Genomic DNA, 15,683 nt, shown 5'->3' with positions numbered 1-15,683 from the left:
CTCACAATATCAAAAAAATGGAACATAGCCAGCAGGTCATTCCTGTACTCACAGCCTTCCCTCACAAGGATTATAATGATCATTCAATGGTCAACGACATCATGCTACAGTAGGTGCCATCTTGCAGAATTTCAGGTGCAATTGCACAGTTCACGAGGGAGCAGATAGCTCATTCAGGGTCTCAGTCCCCTCCTCTCCTCCAACCTGTCTGCTCTACTGGGCCTATGTAATAGCAGGGGGCTTAGGAGACCTCAGGCAGGGAGTGGAGGCAGCGTCACCTGTGGATCTGAGACCAGCTGAAAGGTGGGACCCGAACTGTCATCTTTCACCTTTCTGACCAGCTGCAAAACAAGTCTCACCTCAACTTGGCTGTGAAGACCACCGTCCTGCCACAGAGGCGGGACAAGTTGAGGCCCGGGCAGGTTGTGATGCTGCAGTCTGGGGACATGTGGCAAGTGGGAAAAAAGGCAAATACACTCTGAGAGGTGGATCTAGAAGTGCAGGATGAGCAGAAGTGCAAGGACCTCTTCAAAAACTCCACCCAGCTGTGTGGGGAAGCCTAAGGACAAGAAGGCTGCTGCAGTCCTAAGGAGAAAAGAATCTTCCCATCCTTGCCCCAGGGACACAGTGATGCTGGGGTGACATTGCCAGGACTTCTGTCACCAAACAACCAATGGTTGACCTGGGTCCACTCATGGGTGGAGGCTTGCTGTTCCCAGCATGTTTAGCCCAGGCTTCTCCCTCCAGCCAATCTCTTGACCTTTATCCATGGACAACGAGACGAGGACCTTGGACTGAGTGGAGCTGGAGAGAGGACACAGCCAGGACAAGGTTTCATGGTCCAGGTGGATCACAGGGGATCCACCAATCCCCCTGAAACTCAGAGCCAAGGTAAATGGTGACCTGTCAGCCACTACCTCTCTGAACAGCTGGGCCATGAGAGGGGGTCAGGAGAGCCCCATGGAGAAAGGGATGCTGAGCAGGGTGAAGCCAGTGGGCTCTGACTGAGACTTCACCCTTCTCTGTGCACAGAGGGACTCTGGGGGCACACTCATGTGGAACAATGTGGCCCAGGGCATTGACTTCTTTGCAAGAAAGAATGGGAAGCTTTGACATAGCTTCACCAGGATCTCGAGCTTTCTACACCTGGAGAAAAGCACAATACTTCAGGCGGCATGCCCAGGGTCAGGTGTCCCCAGGATTGATCCATCCATTTTTTCAGGGGCAGAGGTCAGAACTGCCCTGGGCAGAGTGGAGGGGAGGGGAGGCTGCCAGGGAATTAATAAACTCTCACCGCTAGAGTGGAAATCGTTGATTCCTCCTTCATTCACCATAATATGCAATAGTCTATAGCTCACTGAGTAAATATTTCTTCTATTTATCAAGAATGTCTGTTTCAGGGGCTGGCCCCGTGGCTGAGTGGTTAAGTTTGCGCGCTCCGCTGCAGTCGGCCCAGTGTTTCGTTAGTTCGAATCCTGGGCGCGGACATGGCACTGCTCATCAGACCACGCTGAGGCAGCGTCCCACATGCCACAACTGGAAGAACTCACAACGAAGAATACACAACTATGTACCGGGGGGGCTTTGGGGAGAAAAAGGAAAAAATAAAATCTTTAAAAAAAAAAAAAAGAAAAGAATGTCTGTTTCATATGAGAATGGATTCAGAAAAGTAACCTCATTTTTAAAACATCCACCTTAGAGAAGGCAGACCGTAAAGAAGTAGTCTGCTGAATGCCTGCCGTCCATGAGTGTGTTTGACTACGGGAAAATGTACGCTGAGTGGAAAAGTATTAATACTCATAGAGAAAAAGAGTAGAAGCAGAAAATAGCAATAATAACACTAAAATTCCTTAGAATTCCACCACCCAGTCATCTTCATCCTTAATGCTTAAGCAGGTTGCCTTCCTCTGTTTTCTATGTCTTCATAGGATGCTGTTCCTTCAGCAGAATTGGGGTTAGGCTGTTAGCACTCATGATGCCTCCCTTTCCATGACTCCTTCACCTCTCGTCACACTGGTGAGAGTGTTGGGATAATCTGTTTGCAAATATTTATAACTGTCAGGCACAGGGACATTAGAGCCGTGGTTCACAGCACCCCAGACAGACTCCTTAGTGCATAGGAATTATAGGACAATTGGCATCCATTTCCCCATTGCCTGGCAACAGTGACCCGCATCTCTTGAGATGAACCCTCTCCCCAGATAGCAGGCACTATGATATGGGTAACAGTCCCCACCTCGTGCTACAAGACCCAAGCATAAACCAATCAGGCCACTCAATTCTGACAGACCTGCTGATGTTTTGCTTTGGTCCAAGGAATATTAAGTCCAGGAACTTTGCTCAAAATCATGGCATAAGAGAAGCTCTGTTTGTCACAGAATATTTACATGAAAGAGGGGATTCTAAATATTCCAAAATACAAGCCTGGACTGGTGGCCAGAGAGAAAGTGGGCTTACCATTTGGGGTTTGGGTGTGTCCAGCTCTACATGCTATTAAGGCAGGTCCAGCCTCTATCTCCCACCACCAAGCAGACCCCCACTACAGCCTTTACCAGGTGGTACCACTGATTCTCAGTCTACCCCTGCTGACCGCCATCTTCTCAAGTGGAGTAGCTATCACGCTCATCTCCATGGAGTTAGCTTGCTAAATAATTGTTCATGACATCATCAGGATGGAAAAAGAACCAAGAGGTGAGAAAAAGATACATTCTTGATTTGGTCACTGAGGGGCTCCTGGGGTCCAGCTACTCTGCTGGCTGCAGCAAAGGCTCCCCTTTCTTGTTCTTTCCTCTTGCTTTCACTTTGTGACTCAGCACTGGGACTGCAAGTGTGGTGAGACTGCTTCTTTCACCTACCCAAAGCTGGAGCACTTCGACAAATCACCTTGCAGATGATGCAGGATAACCAAGAGCACAGGTGAAGGAGGTCTGTAAGGCCCTGGGCCACACCCCTGCCTTCTTCTCCCTGACCAAGTATTTAGAGGGAAGAACCACCAGCAGCTCTGACCTGGGCAGACTTTCAAGGAAGATGCAGCCACTCCTGCTCTTGTTGGCCTTTCTTCTGCCCCCTGAGCCTGAAACAGGTGAGTGACCATCCCCATGCCAGAGGCTCCAGCCCAACTCACAAAACCCTCTGGACTCCTGACCCTTCTACCCAGCACACTCACTGATTTTCCTCAATTTCAGACCAAGAATTTTCTAGAACCCCGCTCCCATCTCAAACAGACTAACAAGTCTGATCCTGCATAGACACACAACAAGGATCTCAGGAAGGAAGGGTGTTCACTGAAAGATTTAACGTGTGAGCCGTTCTCTTATCAATTGGAAAGTGGGATGTTCATAGAAAGGCCTTTGGCAGAGGAAATTGAGCTCTAAAAGATAAGTAATTAAAATCCCTCAGTCCGTCCCAGGAAAGGGCAGATCAGACAAACTGGCTGCAGTAGCGAAACTGTCGCTGGAACCAGCTAAGGAAACACTTTCACTTCTTGGTGCATTCACTCCCTCACCCCTCCCAGGAGAGGACCCCAGGGAGCAGTGGATCTCAGAAGGGGCAGGGTGACTGCATGCAGGGCTCTCCTGTTGCTTTGGCTCTGCCAGAGGCCCAGGGACCCCATTTGCCACCCCACCTCCCTCGCATTGCCAAGCCATAGGCTGCTCCACACAGGGCCCTCCCTACATGATGATGGCCTTCAATCCCACAAGCACAATCCCCACCAAACCTCAGCAGAAAGCTAAGTGAAGGCCATTCATTCACACAGTCAAAAAATGTTTACTGAGATCCCAGGACAGGTTAGCCCCCAGGACATGAGGATTGTAGAAAATCCAACTCCATGAGCTCATGGACAGTTTGTTGGATACGGGCACCAGTCAGGAGCTTAGCAAATGCTCAGAAGGGTTGGGAGACTCCTTGACACAGAAGGCGTCAACAGAGCCCTGTCCACAATCCCCTGGGGCTCCACCATTGTGAAGACAGCTCTCATCCCTCCCATACATGGTCTGAAGCAGGACAGGGACAAGAAGCACCATCCTCCGCTTTCTCATAGAAGGTTTGGAGGCTCCACATCATGAAAAGGTTATTGTGCTCCAGGGTGAACCTGGGAGGACTCTCGCCTGGTTTCTGCAGGGCACTGGAGACCCCACCCCCAATTGCCACCTTCCAGAGCCTTCCCTCCTGACCACAGCTGCTTCAAGAGATCCCACCTTCCATTTTTCTTTTGAGGAATCATCATCAGAAGACATGAGGTCAGGCCCCACTCCTGCCCCTACGTGGTATTTATTCTGAAGAGGAAGGCCAAGATGTGTTGTGGTGTCCTCGTAAATTGGATGTTGTTCTCACAGCTGCTCACTGCTGGGGAAGGTGAGGGGCCGCAGACAGCTGACACCTCCTGAGACCCCAACTGCGACCCCTGTTCTCTGCCCACAGACAGCAGCCGAGGGGAGCTCCCTCAGCTTCTGGTAACTCAGTGCCAGAAAAGCTCTTGAGAGGAGCCATCTGAGAGCATGACTGGGCCATGGAAAGTGAGAAATAGGACAGGGAAGCTTTGCAGTCCAAGGGTCAGAGGTGAGAGCAAGTGTCTCAGTTGAGAAGAGAGACCACACTGGCCAACAAAGCAGCTGTGGAGGATGAAAGCATGCATTCTGGTCAAAAGGCAAACTCAGAGTCCTTTCACAATATTGCCTGAGGGCAAGAGAAAGCTTCCAAAAGCCCTCCTCTCAGTGTCCTTGAGAAGCATGGGACACACAGTCACTTAGAACCAGGACCTCGTGTTGTCTCTATTTCCCGTAGCTGTAGCCTTGCCCTACCCTGGCTGTCACCCTCCCATCATGGCTCCAGGGCTGCATCTCCTGTGACTGATTGGCCCCACATCCCCACTCTCCTTTCTCTGCAGCTCAATCAGGGTGATTCTGGGGACCCATGATATCCTGAATCAAGAGAGGACCTGGCAGGTCATCCATGTGAAAGAAGCCATCCGCCACCCAGACTATATTCCTAAAGACTATTTTAACGACATAATGATACTCAAGGTAAGGGAACCTCCCTGCTGCTCTTGCTGTCCTGGGTCCAGATTGCTTCCCCTCCCAATGGGACCTGTCCCTTTCCTCCTCCCCATCTTGGCCACCTGACTAGTCCCAGTGTCTCAGTGGAGAGGGACGTCAGTGCAGCCTCATCCCAGCATCCAGCCCGAGGAGGCCAGTGGCTGAGCTGGACTTTCTTGCCTCTTCTCATCAGCTGGAGAGAAAGACCAGGCAGACTGCAGCTGTGCAGCCCCTCAGCCTACCCAGGGGCATAGCCCAGGTGAGGCCCGGAGAGGTGTGCCGTGTGGCAGGCTGGAGGAGAGTCGCCCCAAATGGCAGAGTTTCCAACACACTGCGGGAGGTGGAGCTGACTGTGCAGCAGGAGCAGGTGTGGGAAGCTTGCTTATATGATCATTACAACAGTACCACTCTGCTGTGCGGGGGGGACCAAAATGAAAGGAAGACTTCCTTTCAGGTGAGACAGGGCATCTGCTTAGCTCGGCTCTGGGGAGAGGGCTGTTGTGGGACCTGGAGACCCAAACAGTAGGGACTCCTCCAGACCCTAGACTGATCTTTCTCCTGGGAAGAGAACTGGGGAGCAGCCAGAGTGGGGAGTCACGGGCCTTCTGGGAGCCTACCAGGGACCTGAGATGCATCCAAACATGGTGCTCTATTTGGAAGATGAATTTGCAACACTCTGCCCCACACTGGGCACAGGTGTTAGAAAACTTTTCCCTGGGTGTGCAGCAGTCAAACCAGGTGGCTCCTCAGAGCTGGCTCCCATCTTGGTTAAATGGCTCACCCTCCATGCTGAGTGTCATCCTCACCTGCCTGCTTCCATGTCCTTAAATGGTAGACCGAAGCACAGTCCCACAGCGCCCTCATGGGGAGAGGATCTGGGACCTGGAGGAGGAGAGGGAGCCACCACTTGAATGAAATGAAGCTGTGACAATGTCCAGGGTCAGGACTGGGCAGCTGAGGGGCCCACAGGGACCTGCCCTGCTCTCTAATCTTCCCCATGGAGACGAGGCCAGGCGGCCTTCACTGAGAGGGCCTTTGGGATGATGGGGGGCAGGACCAGGGTGGCACGGACTCAGTCCTCCCTGCTCTCTGTCCACAGGGGGACTCCGGGGGTCCTCTTGTGTGTAAGAAGGTGATCCAGGGCTTGAACTAAATGATGGGAAACCTCCACGAGTCTTCACCAAAGTCTCGAGCTTCCTGCCCTGGATAAAGGAAACCATAAATCCTATGAAATGCCTCTAACTGTAGGAACCAGCCCACATTCTCTGGAGCTGATCCAGAATGTCACCAGCAGCTAAATAAATGTGTCCGAGCTGAGTGGGAAGGGCTGGTTTCTTGTTTATTCACTGACTCTCATTTACAGGCACTAACTTGTGCTTTGAAGGCCAATGACACAAATCTGCCATTTTCTGCTTCCTCCTCTTCTGCTTCCCCTACCACCTCCCCCAAACCTCAAGCAAAGCTGTTCCCCAGCTCCTTCTGACCCACACCTTTCTCTGGGCCGGCCCTTCTGCCAGGGCTGCAGCTGAGCACCATCAGAGAAAACATGAACCTCACTGGTCCTGGGGCTCAGGTTAAACTTCTTACATCCTTCCCTGTGTTAGATGGCAGACAGAAAGGGGGATGACACAATGGGTCACAGACACCAAGCAACAAGCCTGGGGCTGCAGCTCAACGGCATAGGCCCCACAGTGAGGAGTGGAGGGGCTGCCTGAGCAGGACATTTCTCTCCCACAGCCAGGGAGCTGGTGCAGAGCAAGGGTGGGTCTCTGGAGAAGATGCTGGATCTCACCCAGCCTGAGTTTCCTCCCTGTTCTCCTATGACCTTGGGGCCCAGTGTGCCCTCCAGTCTCCTGACTGCCCCTTCTTCTCCATCCCTGCTTTCCACCGAGAGTTCTCAGAGTCCACCAACTCCTGTCCCCTCCAGAAACCCTGATCTGAGCTGGCCCCTTCCTTATAGCCCTCCTGCCTATAACACCGAGAGCCCCATGTGATTCCAGCAGGGCCTCTCCCTTGAGATGCCAGCCCAGCTCGTGCCCTGTCCTAGAGGGCTACAAGGGCCCAGGATTGTGTTGGCAACAGGCAGGGTCCATGGAGGACACAGCAGGCTGTCTCTCCAGAAGCCCTGCCCCATCTTTCACCTGGCAAGGCCAGCTCAACCCCTCACATCTAGCCCAGTGTCCCCCAAAGTGCTCAGGGTGCATTGGCCACTTGGTCACTTGATAACCTGAGTCCCTTTCAGCCTGTCCCAGTTCCTCACTGCTGTCCTCCAGGCTAAGACCCCTCACTGGCCACCTAGAGCTGTCTCAGCCTTTTGAGTTAGCCCTACCCTCTCTGCAGTAGGACTGGAAAGCACAATTTTTCCATCAATAAACAAACACACCCTGATTGAGCTCCTAAGAGCCTGGCACTGGGGATCCACAGTGGACCTAATACAGATTCTGTCATCTGAACCTGAGTACAATGACAGTGGGAGTTTCACCCAAATCATGTACCTCTCTCTCCCTTCTCACATGAGGCCACCTGGCCTAGATCTCATAGGAAATCCACAGGAATAAAGTACTTGCATTCTATTTCTATTGCTGGTCACAGTCCATGTGAGCGTGAGCACATGTGACTCTAGGACAGCAGGTATGGGATTTGGAAATGGCATTAGTCAATTAGTTTCTAGGAGTGAAGTCACCACAATCTGGCCACTAGAACATCGTCTTCACCTAGAGGACAGGGCAGCCCGTAGGGAGGGAGAAGGGCAGCAACGGCAGCCTTACATTCCTTTGCCTTAAAAGTGGGAGGTAGGAATGTCATTGCACAGATTCAGATGGTAGGAAAAACTGTATTGTGTATTTGCTTGCAGGCAACTAGAGTCAGACTCTAAACAAACGTTCAACTGGACTGGCCGGAAAGCTGATCCCTGTGGTTACTGTACCTCCTGCCTTCACAGAATCAAACCAGAATCTGGGCGGTTCACATGGTCTGGAAAACTGGAGAAAGGCCTCTCCTCTTAGGGCCACCATGGTTACTGCTGCATCCATAGTTTACAGACCACCCTATTTTTTAACTTTATGCTTTTGGCTTGCAGCCCACACATAGAGTATGCGATCCTTTCTGAATGAGGAACTCCCTGTGTTGGGCTCACTTTCTGAAACACCTCCAGCAGCCATCTCTCCAGGGGCTTGCTGCTCATATGGGGCATGACCTGGGAGCTGAGCATATGTTCTAGCTCTGAGCTCCCGCTCCAAACACACACAGCACTACCCTCTCACCACAAGGGGAACGTACTCTGGGATCATGCAACCCTCACAGGCATGGCCTTTCCCACCTTATTGTGCACAAAGCAGGTACCAACACCATGTCTTCATGACTGCGGGCACTTTCACAAAGGCAGAGCAGTGAGGACACACAGTTTCCGATTTGCAGCTGAAAAAATATCCCTGCTTCGAACACATACTAGAACATGGCTCCTTGATGGAAATATACAAAAAGGAAAATGCCAAAAGCAAAGCAAAAATAATGTTTAAAAAAGTAGCCCAGCCACACGCATATTGAGTTTAGATATCACATTTACTTGAGGAAATGGTTCTGTGGTTTTCATACAAGTTTGAGGACCCTGCTGCAGGTCTTCCTCCTGTGAGAGATGAGGGAGGGACACAGTCCCACAAGGGGGCAGCGGCCGACTCAAGGGACCACAGAGTTAGAACAGAGCCTGGACTGAGCCCAGGCGCCCTGACAGCCAGAACAGCAAGAGCTCTGACCTGTTGTCTAACCCCCACCCTGTGATGACTTCTTGGCATCCCTGAACAAGAGCTGAGCTTCTGCTCAGACTCCTCCCTGGAGAGGAAACCTCTGGGCTGCTGTGCAGGCATTCTGTGACAAGGATTCCAGCACCTCGCTTGGTGAGCTGAAGTCTGCTCAGGGGCACATTTGGATGGAGGTGAGTGAGCACCCTAATCATGCTGATTCCTTCAAATCTCCTTTGTCTGTGGAAGTGTCCCCTGCCCCACCCCTGCCTTTGAGGAAACAATCCTTCTGTTCCTCAAGTACCTCTGTAATGAAAATTTAAATAGAAATCAATAAAAGATCTCTGGAATGACCTCAAGGAAATGCCTCTACTCACCCAACCCACCCCCATCTCCCCTCCTTCCCTCCAGACCCACAAGAAGAGCCCGGTCCCAGGATGGCAGGGAAAGAACTGCCAGGCCAGCTCCTGGGGGAGAGAGGCCCAAAGGAATGTGAGATCTTGCTAATTTCTTTTGGGATCTTGTCTCGGGATGGCTCTGCCTTCCTGCCCACCACCATACTTCTGCTGGTTCCCCCTTTGTGGACTTACAGAACTCACAGGGTTGATTTCCTGTCTTGCTATCCCACACAGCACTGCTTACGTCCAACAAATACATTTCACTGTAAAAGAAGTGCAGCCACTGCTTCCTTTTCATCATAGGCCTATTGCTAGACTACATTCCTCATCCACAGATTCGGGAAGCTCAGTGAACGTCGGGGAGGGCAAAGGAACCCACATGTGAGCATATAATAGTCAAAAAACGAAAGATAGGGGCCCGCCTACTGGTGCAGCAGTGAAGTTCACGCACTCTGTTTTGGTGGCCTAGAGTTTGCGGGTTTGGATCCCTGCACGGACCTACACACTGCTTATGAAGCTGTGCTATGGCAGGTGTCCCACATATAAAAGATGGAAAAGGACAAGCAGAGATATTGGCTCAGGACTAATCCTCTTCAGGAAAAAAAAAACAACAAAGATAAGGAGAAAAGGCTGAAAGTTGACAGACAGGAAAGCAATATACGTTACTTTAAGAGAAAAACCAATAAGAGTAACAATGAGCTCCCATCAGAAACCACAGAAGTCAGAAGACACTGGGATGACATTTCTAAATAGTTGAAAGGAAAAGGCAACCTATATCTGAATTCTATCTTCAGTGAATACACTATTTAAAAATGAAGGCAAAGTAAAGACGTTTCAGAAAAACAAAGGTACAAGAATTTGTTGCCATCATCCCTGCCGGGCAAGAAAGACTAAAAGCAGTTCCTCAGGCTGAAGGGAAATGATCCCCAATGTAGGCACGAAGGACAAAAGAGAAATAAACGTGTAAGATGTGACCAAATATAAAAGACCTTATATAAATTTCTTTCAAAGATGGATGACTATTAAGGCAAAAATGCTTTAGGATTTATGGAACATAGTAGCCAAATGGATGACAAAAATAACTCAAAGAGTGGGAGGGAGGATAAATGGAAATAATTCTTCCAGTGTTCTTACATGAAGTGGTATAACAGTAATTCAAAGTAGTCTGTGATATGCGAAGGAGCCATACTGTAATCCTAGTGTAACCACTAAAATATTATATACAGATCTAAGCAGAAGCCAATAAAGAAGACATAATGAGATACAACAAAAGAAGGCAGTAAAAGAAGGAGAAAGGCACAAAAAATCAATCACATAAGTAGAAATCAAATAGCAATATGATATTCTTCAAACTAACCCTATCAGTGGTTGCATTAAATGTAAGCAGATTAAACAGTCCAACTAAAGGGCAGAGATTCTCAGTCTGGATAAAGAATGCAAGACCAATTGGGTGCTGTGTACAGGAGATATTCAAATATAAAGACATGGATAGGATGAGAGTAAAATGATGGAAGAAAAAATAAAGACATATCCTGCAACACCAATCCAAAGAAAACGGCCTTGCCCATGGAGTATGCTCTCTAATTTTACAATTTTTGGACACTTATGAGATGAAATAGAGTGTCTTGGTAGAACTTTTATTTCCATTTTTTCCATATTTTATTTCCATTTCTGTTAATCTCAGTGAGCTGAGACTCTTCATTATGTTTTAATTATATTTTACTGTGAATTGTCTTGTCTTTTGCCCATTCTTCTATCAGGCTCTGGATCTTTTTTTTTCTGAATTTTCAGAGTTCTTTATATATTAGATGGATTAGCTCTTTAATTGTGGTATATGTTGCAATAGTTTTTTTTCCAAGTTCGCTGTCTGTATTTTGAATTTGCTTACAGTGTTTTTTGACAGACAAATTTAAAAAGTTTTTTATTTATCTATTGTAGTTTATTTATCAATCTTTTCTTTTAATGTTCCTTGATTTAGAGTCATTTCTAGGAAGACTTTCCCTTTTCTAAGTTTATAAAGGAATTTACCCATGTTTATTTCTAGTGCATGCATGGTATTATTTTTTATATTTGAATCTCTTATCGGTTTGGAGTTTACGCTGGTGGTTTGTGTGAAATGTGACTCCAACTTAATCTCTTAGCAAATCACTACCTAGTTGATCCAGTATCATTTATTAAAAAGTCCATCATTTCCCCAATGATTTGAAATGCCTCCTTATGAAGAAGTACGTTTCCATATGTACTTGGGAATGTTCCTGGATTTTCCATTCTATTTGATTGGTCTCTCTGTCTGTTCATGAGTCAGTACCTGTCTGTTGTCAGGAAAGAAGTTTTCTAAGATGTTCTTAATATCATTAGGCTTAATATGTTTACTTATTTGATTAATCCCCACATAGATTTATATAACAAATCTACCACATCCTCATCAATTCCTTTGTGGGTCCCCTCCTTGTACCATGTATGCTCTGGCATTCCACATCAGTAGCCCCTTTGTGCCAAAGCCCACCTCACCCTAATCGACCTGCTCTAACAAATGGCACTAGCCTGCCCCTCGTCTGCCTCCCCACTTGAGCTCTGATAACACCTACTAGGCCAGCCCCTTGTGTGAACACCCTGCTCACCCCACTTGGGCATCCACTCCCTGCACTGGGCTGCCATCCTCACCTCACAGGTAGTCTGACACCCCAAGCTGTGCTGCCCAGTGCAGGGCGTCCGAGCCAACGTGAGGTGACGAGGGCGTCCACTCAGGAGTGAGGCCTGGCGTGAGCACCTTCCCCACCCCAAACAGGCATGACTTGGACACCTCCCTCTGGTTCACTGTGGCTCCCCTGCCAGACTCACCATTGACATTGTGCTCTGTTTCTCTAGTCGAGGTTCTATTGCTTTTTAAGAGAATTGGGATCAACATGTTTAGAACCAACAATATTTTCAATTCCATGACTCACTCCTCTTTTTCCATCATGGAGAGATAATCAAGAGAACTTGTTTAGAGAATGTAACAGGATATCAGAAATGTCATTCTCCAGGCAGTGGTGTGAGAATACTGCTTTGGCTCCCTGGCATCCATTCCCATTTCACATGGTATCAGTAATTCATTAAGGAGAATAACTTAGCGGGGGAATCGACACTCTTCCATTCTCAGGGCACTGGATTCGGAGAAAGCAGACACCAGTCAATCAAAGGCTGTGACCTGGCTTAGACAGATCAGAGTCTCTGACCAACTTTACACACGCCAAGAGCAGCGTGACAGATTGTACTTTGCTGGGTTGGCCTCTGTATATCTCCCATCCCACAGGCTCTTCCTAAAGGAGTGCAATCCTCCTCCCACTCACAGGCTGGGTTTTTGACCTTTCCTAATTAATTGGAGCCAGGGGTGCCTTTTTATTGTCCCAAGCAGTGAAATAGGGTAGAATGGTTGCATTATGACATCAAAGTCTCGATAATAAAAAGAACACAGCTTCTGCCTGGCTCGCTTTTGGGAGATGCTCACTCTGGGGAAGCCAAGCACCATGATGCGAGGAAGACCCGACAATCCCATGTGCAGAGACTACTGGAGAGGACCTCACGGAGAGAAAGGGACACGCTGAGCGGACAGCCAGCACCAACTACTTACTGGGCACGTCTGAACGAGCCTTCAAGTGATTCTGGCCTCCGGGCTTCAAGCCTCCCTTGACTCCAAGGGGAACAAGGGGAGCCATCCACACTAAAACCCGACCAAAATGCAGATTTGTGGGCAAAAGCAATGTGGTTTGTTCTTTTCAACCACTTGATCTTTAATAACTGGAACAAGCCCTCTTCAGCAATTCTCCCACTCCATCTGTAAATGCCTCTGACCACGGCTTACACCAGTGTTATCTGATCACTGATGGCTTTGGCTTCCCAGCAGAAGCAAGGAATCTCATCTCAATGCCCCCCGTCTCACACAGAAAGGGGCCTCTTTTTGAGGCCAACAGTTTTTTTCTCATGACTTTGTAGGACTGAGCCCCAACTCTTCTTTTCTTACCAAAGTATTTGTCAATATAGATGTCTCATTTTCCCCATGAGATGCTTTGCCTTTAGAAGGTGCAAGTAATGCATCCTTCCCTCATTGAGGCTGAGAATCTCAGATTGCTTTTCGTAAGGCTGCCATGCTGGCTTTACTCTACCTAAATAGAAAGCATTTAGGTGAAATTTCTGGTTTGTTTCCCAGAAACTCTTTGTAAAAGGAATAAGAAAAGACCTTCTATCATAAACTATGGTTAAACAGAGGGGAGAAATATCCCAAGACTGCCAGAAGGGAATCCCATGTGGAGAAAAGAGTGTAATGGAAGGATATCCAGGAGGATTACTTTTTTTGTAACTTATGAGAAGACTCCTTCTGAACTTGAACTTCTGGCCTGAGATACAAGGAAGAAATGCCAAAAAATGGTACTTTCCCACTTTGTTCTGTTGTAACTCCTATAGAAAGCAGAGCCTGAAGCAAAGCTTATGGTGGGAACAATTTATTTGGGAGGTGCAAGGCTGACAATGATGGTTGAGGAAAACAGATTAGGTCAAGGAAAGATGCAATGCAATGAGATATGTGACATTATTTCAGTTGGCCACCACTTCACAGCAAGCTGCTAAGAAACAAGGCAAGCTTCTCAGCAAGCTTAGTCAGCACATGGAACTTCTCCAGAACAATTGCAAGGTGTGTCACAGGAAGACAAGAGCATTCAATGTTTGAAACAAAATCTGACTTGATTGCTTGCTAAGAGAGAGCTGTATTTGTAAAGAACAGTGTCTCTGAACCAAGAGAGAGCAAATCTTGTGTAGGACTTGGAAGTGTGAAATTCAGAAATTGGTGAGCTTTCAGCAGTGTGAATGTCTTGGCATTTCCTGTCATTTGTCTGTGGGACAATGGACATTGGGATGAGGTTGTAGCTGACTGGCTGATATGATCTGGCTCCTCAGTTGTCCCTCGGGGAACCAAGTTCCATGCCTCATGGAACTTACTCTTTTATTCAAGACCAAAAATGGAAGGGCAACTAGTAGAGATGGGGCATCACGTGAGAGGAAAAAAGAGAGAGAGAAAGAGCATGCCCAGCTGGTTTAGTCATGAAAGGAAAAGGAGCTTTATCAGTAAGTGAGAGAGTGACTGAGAGAGTCTGGTCCTGGCCAGTAAGGACTAAGGAACAAACTCTTCCTGGGGAGAGGGCCTAACCGGGGTTATCCATAGGGAACAATATCCCAGAATTACTGGGAATATCAGTTCTTCCTTCTCAGTTTTTCTTGAAAATAAACAGATACCTTGAGCCCAAACTGCTACCCCCACACTGTATCCATCAATTTCTGACTCTTGTTGCCCAAAACCTGGAGAAGCCAAAGCTTTTTCCGTGTCCAGCTCGGTGAGAGACCATCACAATGACCTCTCTCTCCTGGACTTGCTACTTAGCAGTGGTTTGCAGGTGTGCCCTCTCAGGGCAGGAGAGGAGCTCAGCCTCTGAGCCCTGATGATCCCCCCTGAAGAAGAGGACACAGGACCCCAAATACAGGAAGAACATCAGAGTCAGAGCATCAGGCCCAGGGAAGGGGCATTAAAGACAGAAAAAGAGCCAGCAGGGCTGCAAACCCTCCCCTTTGCAGCCCAGCCCTTCTCCCTCCCTCGGATCTACTCTTCATATTCTCCCCCTTGAATCTCCATACACTTCCTGAAAGGATCCCACTTGGGGTCATTTTCAAACTCAAGCCTGCCCAAGGGAAAGAGCTGGAGAACACCAGGATCACACATGTGTGCAAAGCAGCCGAGAGGGAAGGGCTTTCTCCCAATCTTGCGGGAAGGATGGAAACCTTGGTTACCTTACTAGATGAGGGGTTGGTTAAATAGTTTCTGTAGGTTTTACACTTACCATTCATTAGATTAAGGAAATTTCTTTCTGTTTTGGTCTGATAACAAGTTATCTTTGTTATCATGAGTAGATGCTGATTTTTATCAAATGCCTTTCTGTCTATTGAGATAATGATATGATTTTTCTCTTAGATCTGTTTGTGTGGGAAATTGCATTAGTCAATGTTTCTAAGTTTAAATGAGATCTGCACTCTTAGTGTAAACTTAACTTGCTTGTGATGCTTTAACCTTTCTATGTATTGTTGGACTAGTTTTGAGAGTTGACATTGTTTAGGGTTTTGTGTCTATGAATCATGCATGAGGTTGGCCTGTACATTTCATTTCTTATCCAGTTATTTGTGTCAAGGATATGCCAGCCTTATAAAACGAAATGGTAGTGTTCCTTCTTTTTCTCTTTACTGGAAGCATTTGTAGATTCAAAGTTTTCCTTCCTCGAATTTTGGTGGAAATTAACCATGAAGCAGTCTAGGTCAGTTCCCTATTTGAAAAATTGTTCATGGCTGATGCAATATCTCTGATAGCTCCAGTATTACCCAAGCTGGGAATTCCTTCTCGAGAAGGTGTTAGGCAGTGATATTTCTATTTTGTCTAAAATTTAAAATTTGTTCACATAAAGTTTTTAATAACATTCTTGGCTTATCTTTTA

At 47.8% G+C, this 15,683-nt stretch overlaps 1 protein-coding gene across 1 annotated transcript in view; it reads left to right on the top strand.

Moving 5' to 3' along the window:
* The window catches only part of LOC124236107 (granzyme B-like), a 63,049-nt gene extending 56,860 nt beyond the window's left edge, over positions 1-6,189 (top strand). The window contains exons 3-5 of the mRNA XM_046654793.1: positions 4,889-5,024; positions 5,230-5,490; positions 6,136-6,189. Coding sequence (XP_046510749.1) covers positions 4,889-5,024; positions 5,230-5,490; positions 6,136-6,189 — 451 coding nt within the window. The remainder of the gene's footprint in view (positions 1-4,888; positions 5,025-5,229; positions 5,491-6,135) is intronic.
* Positions 6,190-15,683: the final 9,494 nt, after the last annotated feature.

The sequence above is a fragment of the Equus quagga genome, chromosome 2, assembly GCF_021613505.1.
Source record: "Equus quagga isolate Etosha38 chromosome 2, UCLA_HA_Equagga_1.0, whole genome shotgun sequence".
NCBI lineage: Eukaryota > Metazoa > Chordata > Mammalia > Perissodactyla > Equidae > Equus > Equus quagga.
The sequence above is the reverse complement of the archived record's forward strand: the minus strand, read 5'-3'. Positions and strand labels throughout refer to the sequence as shown.